This window comes from Entelurus aequoreus, linkage group LG15, assembly GCF_033978785.1.
Source record: "Entelurus aequoreus isolate RoL-2023_Sb linkage group LG15, RoL_Eaeq_v1.1, whole genome shotgun sequence".
Classification (NCBI taxonomy): Eukaryota; Metazoa; Chordata; class Actinopteri; order Syngnathiformes; family Syngnathidae; genus Entelurus; species Entelurus aequoreus.
In genome coordinates, this window is record NC_084745.1 from 24704545 (window position 1) to 24714544 (window position 10000).

Genomic DNA, 10000 nt, shown 5'->3' on the forward strand with positions numbered 1-10000 from the left:
ATGAAGACATCCTTAAACAATTTTACATAGTGCAGAATTTACATCTGCATGTACTAGTCCTTTGTTTAATCAGTTGCTTAAACAAACAACATTATTTTCCTTCACGCTGATCTCTTTTTTGTACAAACTACCGTTGTCCAAACTGCCTTGGAGGTAGTTTGTACGACGGTAGTTGGCAACATGAACAACAGCTTTATTATGGATGTTCACAGAGGTTAGGTGTCCTACATGCCGTGGCTGTCCGTTCAGATCAAAGCATATTGTTTAACTAATCAGTGGTAAATGCAGGTAAACTCAGTCAGCAAAGTTTGTTGTCTCTGTTTGCTGTCCATGTAGCATTCATGCTAGCGACCCCATCCTCATTTTCAAGTTTCGCTTTAAGGTGGTGTTTTAAACTTGATGTGCGCCAATGATAAGGAACTTTGTCTCTTCAATATTAATTACTTCAGTTTTATTTAAAGGTTTTTTTTTGTTGTTGCCTTTTTTAATATATTTTTTTAAATGCATAAAATTTATTGATGATGATATATATATATATATATATATATATATATATATATATATATATATATATATATATATATATATATATATATATATATATATATATATATATATATATATATATATATATATATATATAGTCAAGGTTTCTGGGGTTTATTTGTTATACAGTGCTCAATACCGGGGTAGAGCGGAATATACGGTAGGTTATTAAAGTGACACTTCAATAAAATCCCCTGAAGAGCAGGGAAACCTGCGATCAGCATTGTTGGGATGAAATAGCCTCTGTGTTGTTTTCCTGACCTAACGTATATATATATATATATATATATATATATATATATATATATATATATATATATATATATATATATATATATATATATATATATATATATGGTAACACTTTAGTATGGAGAACATATTCTAAGTAACAAAGACTTAATTTAGAGTTATTTGGACACTAGAGGAACATATAAGGGTTAGGGTTAGGGTTACTAATAAGCAATAATTCTGAGGTTATTGAGGGAAGACTCTTAGTTAATGGCTCACTGGTTGTATAATGAGGCCATGCAGAATAAGGCATTTATAAGTACTTAATAATGACTAATTAAGAGCCAATATGGTACTAATTTGCATGTTAATAAGAAACTAATTAATGGTGAATATGTTCCCCATACTAAAGTATTACCATATATATATATATATATATATATATATATATATATATATATATATATATATATATATATATATATATATATATATATATATATATATATATACATAATATTTTATATTTTTGAGGATTTTATTTTTTTGAATATATAAATATGTATTACCTTTATAATCCAACCCTTATTTTTTTATTTGGAATAATATTTGTCAGAGAGTTGGATCCAAAAAACAGTGATATCGGTTTTCGCAAATGAACTTGTAATAAATGCCTTACCTAACCTAAATGCCATGCACTTTCTGCAGTTGAATAAGGAGACTCCCCTTGAGAAATATAAATGGGTTGTTAAACTCTAATTTAAAGTTTTTTTTAATTACTTAGCTGTGTCCAAAAGAAACACACACCCACACACACGCTTATTCTTTCTTCCACTTTTTCTCTCTCCAACATTCCGGCGCACACAAAGTCAAACTGTTGTTCCTCTGCCAGTAAATAAATGACGGTAGTTGTGACAGTAAAAAAACAATAAGTCTGGACCAGTTGATCACAAGCAGGGTAGGCTGTAGATGAAAAAAACAGCAACATGGAAGGCCCAGGAAGAAAAGAAAGTAACATTGTTTTTATTTCTCTGCAGATACATCAAAGAGATGCAACATTCCTCGGCATCTTGCCAATTTGACAACATTCGGAGCTCTCTCTCCTTGGTGCATATTCACTGAACAAACAGAGAAGAGAGGAAAGTAGAGTTGTTGCTAATAAAAGTGTTGTGCTGTGCATCAAGTGTGTTGTTTGCTTGGAAACACACACCTGACCAGATGTGTTCACTGCTAGTCTGTAAAGGATGACTTGGAACGAAAAATTACTGAAACCAGAGGATACCTTTAATGTAAAATTATTCACGAAGGGCAACAAAATGACCAGAATCAGGTTTTTTAAAAGCATTTTCATGTTTGTTTTACTTCAAGGGTGCTTTGTCTCATCGTTACAGTACAAATGTTATCATTTATGTACAAAACTTACTGTACGTTTGAGTATTATTTATTTTATCATGGCATTGTGCTTCAAAGCATATTCATTTGATAAGTACTAATACTGAAAATGATGTTTTAATTAAATAAACAAATGTTTCCTGTTTTTGTGGTGATTAAGTCCATCTGGAATGTAGACTTTTATAGTGTATAGTCAGCATCTTGATAAAAAACAAAAAACAAAAACAACTCCTGAAAGGAATCTCTTTCAAAAAACGTTTTGGATCGTTCACAATGACACCCAAAGTAAACATGTTCTTAATATTGGTTGGTTGGTTGTAGTTTATTTCAAACATGTATACAATTTCAATATGATACATCACTGTGGAAGTTGCTTCCTAGCAGTTCCAAGCATGCAGTTTTTAACAAAGTTTTTAATGTACATAGGTTTTTTCAAAATCTTTCTCTCGCAGAACGTGACTTTTCAGTCACGTCCATATCCTCTCCCCTCCTGCTCCCGGCCGCTTACTGTTAAATACAACAGATGATTAGATTAACACGTACCACCTGTGAAATCTAATCACCTGCCAGCTGTGTCTCGCCGCCAGCACTGCCACGCCCCCGTCTGATGGTGCTCTGTCCTCAGCACCATGGACAGAGGCGGTGAACTTTGCTCCTGCAGGCAGCGCTGACCACACCTCCCCCCACAGTCATATATTTTTATTTGTATTTCTAATTGTGGAGGGTGGCATGGTCTGCGGGCCTGCCGCGGAGCGAGGTGTGTAAGGACCGGCCTTGAAGCCAGCGGCAGGTGAGTAGATTGCCTAGCTGGGGCTGGTTATCTAATCACCTGTCGCCTTTATTAGCAGCAGCCGGGCCGAGACACGTAGTTGGAGTTGGAGTTGCTGGTGAGCGGACACAGTTGATGGACATTGCCGGAAGGAAAAAGCCACAAAGACTGAAAAGTTTTAGCGTGGAGTGTGGTCCTAGCGTGTGTGCGCTCACAAATAAAGACATTATTACACCAGATTACCGGGCTCACGAGGGGGTCTGTTACGGTCAGGAGGACCCACGAGAGGTCACACTAATATTCAAAGACTATTCTTTAGTATGTAATTTCTTTGCCTTGTAAGTGTAAATTTTCTCGATGCAAAATCATGTATCTGGACTTTTTTTATCAAATCTAATAAATAATATAATGTCACTGACACTTTTACGTTTTGTAAATGCAAAGTCTCCTTATTGTAATTGGGCAGTTGTCTAAACTTGCCCTACGTACTATTTTACATTTTTAGATAAACTTTTACAATCAGTTGTTGTTAGTATTTCTAGTAGTATAGTGGTAGTACTAGTAGTAGTAGTAGTAGTGCCAGTGTGTTAGTATCTAGAGCGGGAGTGTCCAAACTTTTTCTACTAAGGGCAGGATACGAAAATTTTCAAAGAATGATTTGATACGTTTGTATATGTTTTTTAAAGCCGTTTGACAACATTTATGTATTTTATATGTATTATGTAATAAATATTTGTATTACGTCATATATTATATGTTTTTAGTATAGTATTTTAATTTTATGTATGTATTTTAATCCATTAATTTCAAAATAATTAAAATATTTTCTAGCTTCTTCATGATGCCTTCTCATATATATATATATATATATATATATATATATAATATCCGAAAGTTACAATCAGTAGAAAATGAATGGATGGATATAATTATATGGTAAATGGGTTATACTTGTATAGCGCTTTTCTACCTTCAAGGTATTCAAAGCGCTTTGACACTATTTCCACATTCACCCATACACACACTGATGGCGGGAGCTGCCATGCAAGGCCCTAACCACGACCCATCAGGAGCAAGGATGAAGTGTCTTGCTCAAGGACACAACAGACGTGACAAGGTTGGTAGAAGATGGGGATTGAACCAGGAACCCTCAGGTTGCTGGCACGGCCACTCTCCCAACGCCGTCCCCAATATATATATATATATATATATATATATATATATATATATATATATATATATATATATATATATATATATATATATATATATGTTCCATACATTTTTAATCAATTAATGTCAAAACATTGAAACATTTTTATTTCTTGTTTAAGATGGATGCCTTAATTTTTTAGCCTTTTAACAAACTAAAAACATGAATTATTTCAATATTTCATATATGTTGTGTAATACAAATGTGTATTATATAATTTTATAAATCATTTTATATGTATAAATAAATATATTTTTATATTTTAAATTTTTAATTAAACAACTATTAAATTTGTTTTTATTAATTTTATTCAAATAAATATGAAGAAATAAAGTTGTTTATAATTTTGACAATAAATATTTTACATATTTTTATACAAGACTGTGGTGGAAGGTCCGAATCTTAAACAGCAACAAAAAGTGAATTTAGTACAAAAGTTTACAGTTACAAAAAAATGTACCCATAATCAAATTGTACAAGGTTGGATTGAATTGCCAATGCAAACAGACAACGTCCTCCGGAGACGTTGGATGAATCGAGAATCATGCGAATCATACATAGACTTGGTCTACTTGGCCATTTATGTGTTTCCCTCGTGTGTCAAGGTCCCGTTGTTTTGGACCTGTTTGTTCTGCAACATCCTGGAATCCCTTAGTCATAATAATCAATCAAAACATTTTGTACAATGGTCAGTCCGACCATACGTTCAACTATAACCCACATATGCTCCTTCCAATGGTACAGAATAGAAAAAAAAGAAACGAGCAGACATTCCACTACTTTCTTAATGGTTTTTGACCTCGCCCTCTTTCTGGACTTTGACAGATACCAAATATGGTACAAAGGTCAGAAATTCCACCACAAGACTTTATATTATTTATTTGTATTTTAAATATATGTGTGTATATATATTAGGGCTGTCCAGTAAGTTATTATATATATATATGTATATATATATATGTATATATATATATATATATATATATATATATATATATATATATATATATATATATTATACATTTTTTAATCAACGAATTTCAACACAATAAAACAATTTTCTTACTTGTTTATGATGCCTGCCTCAATTTTTAGCCTTTAGAAAAAATACAAACATGTATTCTTTTAATATTTCATGTATATTGTATAATACATATTTGTATTATTATATAATTTTATAAATAATGTATATGTATCAATAAATATGTTTTTATATTTTAAATATATTTAATTTAACAACTATTAATTGTTTTAAATTAATTTTACTCAAATAAATATGAATAAATGAAGTTGTCTATATTTTTTTTACAATAATTTTTTTTACAATAAATGTTTTACCCGCAATTTCTGTAATATTTAATTGTATTTAATTGTATTAATATACTGTATACATATGCATATATATATATATATATATATATATATATATATATATATATATATATATATATATATATATATATATATATATATATATATATATATATATATATATAAAATACTGAATATTAAATAGTACTAAACAAAGGGCAAGTGAATTTCCGCATTAAATTTCATGGTTTAGAATAAAACATATTTACGAAACAAATGTGTACTAAATATATATGTTTTTATTAATTTGGATCCAATAAATATTAAAGAACATGTTTCTCTTTCCATGACTGCGTAGGTTTTCCTTCCGGGTCCTCCGACTTCTTCCCACCTCCAAAAACATGCACCTGGGGATAGCGTGATTGGCAACACTAAATTGGCCCTAGTGTGTGAATGTGAGTGTGAATGTTGTCTGTCTATCTGTATTGGCCCTGTGATGAGGTGGCGACTTGTCCAGTGTGCACCCCACCTTTTGCTCGAGTGCAGCTGGAATAGAGCTGGAATCAAGAAATAATAATAATCAAAACAAGTACAGAAACAGTGAAAAAAACAGTACAAAACAGAGCCAGGGGGTTGTAAACTAAATAAAGTAACTAACATAGAATGCAAAATATATATATGTAACAAAATGTAAAGCCATAGGCTCACACAAGTTCCGTAAATAATTTAAATTTGGAACACAGCATCATAGTTTTCACAGTTTGTTGGTTGTTAGAGGTAGAGTGTTTTAAAGTAGAGTTCTAATTCTTTTTAAAGGCACAAAAAACAGGTTTGGGTATTGAGAAACTTACATTTACGAATACAAAACTTAGCCAACAGTATAATGAGGTTGGAATGGTAAAATTCCTTTTCAAATGTTTTTTTCATACAGTGTAAATCCAAATAGCACATCTTTAAAACAAAGCACACATTTGTCATGAATATTATCCTACACGGGACTACATCTCCCAGCACAGGATTCCTAGATCGTGACGTCATATGTGGGCGCCTCGATCGTCTTACCACACTTGCAGTTACAGGCCAAGTCGTCCGTAGATTTAGTATTATTTATAGTTAAAGTTAGGCCATCGAAAGTGTCGTAATGGCGTACACGCAGATATTAAACATGCTGCATCGCACTTTAGGGCCAAAAGCGACCCAGACATTTAGCTTGGTAGCAAGTCGCACACACAGGACACAGTCAGTGTTGTCGACCTTCTGCAGCAGGGTCGAAGCTCCGTTTGGACGTTTTCGTGCTTATAGTTGCTTCCTGCAGCCACGGAGAACTATTCACGTCGACTCCAGCGTGAAAAATAAAAGCGAGGAGAGAGAAGTTGGACAGAAGTCGGTGTCCAAGTACCCACGCAGCACCACCACGGCGACTGCACGCAAAGGTAAACAAACACTTCAAGAGACACCACATCCGCATCATTTTCATTCAAAGTATACCAACAAACAATTAGTCTGTGCACTTTTTAAATATTCAAGTTTGTAATAATTAAACATATTGGTTAATATTGGACTATCATTAGTGGAAAAAATAATTTGGGATAATCAAAATCTGTCATTCATCATTATTATCATTTCAATGCACTAAAATTGGACCAAAACGAGACCTCTTTGTTCTTTTTTTGTAAATTTAAAAAGTTAAACTACCACTGATAGTCACACACACTAGGTGTGGTGAAATTTCCCTCTGCATTTGACCCATCCCCTTGTTCCACCCCCTGGGAGGTGAGGGGAGCAGTGAGCAGCAGCAGCGGTGTCCGGGCTCGGGAATCATTTTGGGGATCCAACCCCTGATGCTGAGAGCCAAGCATTGAGGTAATGGGTCCCATTTTATAGTCTTTGGTATGACTCGGCCGGGGTTTGAACTCACGACCTACCGATCTCAGGGCGGACACTCTATAATGTACAGTACACCAAATAAATAACATTTTACACAATAATGTATTGTGTCTAATTAAAATAGTATGCATAATGATTACATATAAATATACAATATAAACACTATATAATTAGCATATGCAGGTGCATTTCAATAAATGTGAATATTTTTGAAAATGAGTTTAAATGTTGAATACATTTTTAAAAAGTTAATAATTTCTCAACTTTTTGATAGTTTTAATGATCATAGCTTTGGTAATAATATATAATATCCCTATAATAAAAAAAAAGTTCAATTTTGTAAACTATGTAAAATAATGGCTCACTCTCTCTTTTTTGCTCTCTTAGATTGAGTCGAACTCCTGATATCAAGTCACTTTTGCACAATATTGACATTTTTTGACATGTGAATCTGAGTTATTGTTATGGTAATGTTGTTATAGAATGCCATTATCCTCATGTAAGAGGTATGATGTTGTAACGTATTCTACAAAATGGTTTACATGTTTTGCAGTGAAAGAAGCTGGCAGAGATTTCACCTACTTGATAGTCGTACTCATCGGGCTCGGAGTGACAGGTGACTTCAGCCAATCAGAAACGGATTATTTGCCTCTCATTATCAGCCATATTGCATTATGCTATTATTGTTCTTTATGTCGCAGGTGGTCTTCTGTTTGTCGTCTTTCAGGAACTGTTTTCTTCCTCCAGTCCAAATAAAGTCTACGGGAAAGCGTTTGACAAAGTCCGATTAGACCCAGAGGTAATTAAACTGCTGGTACATAGTTGTGAATACACAGTATTTTAACAGGTATTGGAAAAATATTCATTTATTTATTAATACAGGTCATTGGCGCATTCGGAGAACCGATCAAGTGCTACGGCGAGATTACCCGTCGAGGAAGACGACAACATATCAGGTTGGAGAATTTGATTACGAAACAAAACTTATTATTCAAACACTACATGTGGCTATTCATCAGCTGTTGTTTTTTAAATAATCCAACTGTATTGTTTTATCTCCGTAGTCATTCAGAGTTCCTAAAGGAGGGAATAAAGCACATGCGACTAAAGTTTTACATTGAAGGATCAGAGCCAGGTCTTAAAGGCACAGTGCACTCAGAGTCAAAAGAGGTTTGTATTGTATAGAATGATCTAACCACTACATGCAACATTATTTTATTTTAAAAAATGGAATTGCTTGTCATTTTTCAGAATCCGGAAACAGGAAAATATGAGTTCCGGTACATATTTGTAGACATTGACACCTACCCAAGGAGGAACATAATTGTGGAAGATAATCGATGATGATGATGATAATGAAAAAAAATAAAAGGACTAATCCACTCAGTGAACAGAGCTGGCTAATAATTTATGTTGTGCTGTAAATGTGGTTAAGAAAAAAAAAATAGCAGAGATGCAAATGTAACCATTACATAAAATGAGTACAGTTTTTGTATTAAAAATAAATTACTGTAAAATATCAATCATTTTTATCTGCTGCAAACTTTTTTTATGTTTACATTTGTAATTGTTTGATTAACATTTTTAACTGCCTTTAAGTGCTGTACAAATGAGCTTAAAAGTGCTTTGAAAGGTTCCTATAAAATAAATTTATAATCATTAGTAATAGTGTGTGCGTGTGTGTTTTCCACAGGTGAAAAAAAAAAAAGATTCCGTGCAAAGGTTTGTTTATTCCAGCAATTGGCTTTGCAAGGTGAATCTAATATCTGACATAGGCATAGGGGGTTTCAAAAACTAAGCTGTGATCATGAACATTATAAAACTATATTATATCTCACTTTGCATGTAATAAGTTACTGTTATATAATAGTTTAACTTTTGAAGTTAAATTGCTGAAATGAATGGACTTTTGCACAATTTTCTAACTGAGTTTCACCTGTATAATCAACTTTCATAAGTTTTGACTGGTTGTTGTTATTGATCACGGCCACTAGAAGACGACAAAGCACCAAAATACTGTACTTTAATGTGGAAAATCTGATCCATTTTTAAATTCCTTGAATCCAAAGGATTGATAGCGTTTGAATCGCTGTTACGAATCGATGAGTATTCCACAATATGATTCTTGTTGGAAAAAGTAAATCACTCAGAAGCGTCTCCCTAGAAATGTGCACAATTTGTTCTTTGACCCTGTGGCGCATTCTCAGACCCTCGTTAATTTTAAACACTATATTTTTAAATCGTTGTCAAAAAGGTCCCATTCATCCATCATAATTAAATAATTGTTTTATATGAACTGTTTTATAAAACTTGGTGTAGTTTTTCAACTGAAGCAGTCTTTCACGCGCCTTCCTGTTTCCAAATAGAGCTTTTACGATTATCCCTGACGGCTATCAGCCACGCCCACTTGAGAAGGTAGCATTGTCAGTGGGACGCAATGGTTTGTTAAAGATTCAAGATTATTACAGCATGCTAGCCTAAACTACAAGACTCGTTTTTTGATTATTTCATTTTTAATCAAAACAATTATTAGTAAGTTGTGAGGTTTATGGTAGTCTTAATTGGAAAGGCTATGATAAAGTCAACACAGATGGGCCTTGGAACTATTGTTTGTGGCCTGCGTTCATGTTAGCTTAAGTTAGCCTTGACTG

At 33.1% G+C, this 10000-nt stretch overlaps 3 protein-coding genes across 5 annotated transcripts in view; all 3 read left to right on the top strand.

The window, feature by feature from the left end:
* The window catches only part of neto1l (neuropilin (NRP) and tolloid (TLL)-like 1, like), a 241163-nt gene extending 238942 nt beyond the window's left edge, over positions 1–2221 (top strand). The window contains exon 13 of the mRNA XM_062021102.1: positions 1815–2221. The gene's annotated coding sequence lies outside the window, so the exon portion shown is untranslated. The remainder of the gene's footprint in view (positions 1–1814) is intronic.
* Positions 2222–6458: 4237 nt separating this feature from the next.
* Positions 6459–8969, top strand: timm21 (translocase of inner mitochondrial membrane 21). Its single transcript, XM_062021998.1, has 6 exons — positions 6459–6895; positions 7903–7965; positions 8051–8148; positions 8232–8305; positions 8414–8519; positions 8601–8969. The coding sequence occupies exons 1-6, from the start codon at positions 6604–6606 to the stop codon at positions 8691–8693; spliced, it is 726 nt and encodes a 241-aa protein (XP_061877982.1). The 5' UTR covers positions 6459–6603; the 3' UTR covers positions 8694–8969.
* Positions 8970–9690: 721 nt separating this feature from the next.
* Positions 9691–10000, top strand: part of si:dkey-118j18.2 (uncharacterized) — a 32457-nt gene continuing 32147 nt past the window's right edge. For 2 of the 3 annotated variants that reach the window (XM_062021103.1, XM_062021104.1), the window contains exon 1: positions 9734–10000. This exon is cut by the window's right edge. The gene's annotated coding sequence lies outside the window, so the exon portion shown is untranslated. The other variant, XM_062021105.1, reaches the window with a different exon arrangement.

Bases quoted from the DNA above. Each gene is read 5' to 3' on its own strand.
- timm21 (XM_062021998.1), top strand. From the start codon at position 6,604: ATGGCGTACACGCAGATATTAAACATGCTGCATCGCACTTTAGGGCCA. The intron at 6,896-7,902 runs GTAAACAAACAC...CATGTTTTGCAG, and splicing joins CACGGCGACTGCACGCAAAG to TGAAAGAAGCTGGCAGAGAT. The intron at 8,149-8,231 runs GTAATTAAACTG...TTATTAATACAG, and splicing joins AAGTCCGATTAGACCCAGAG to GTCATTGGCGCATTCGGAGA.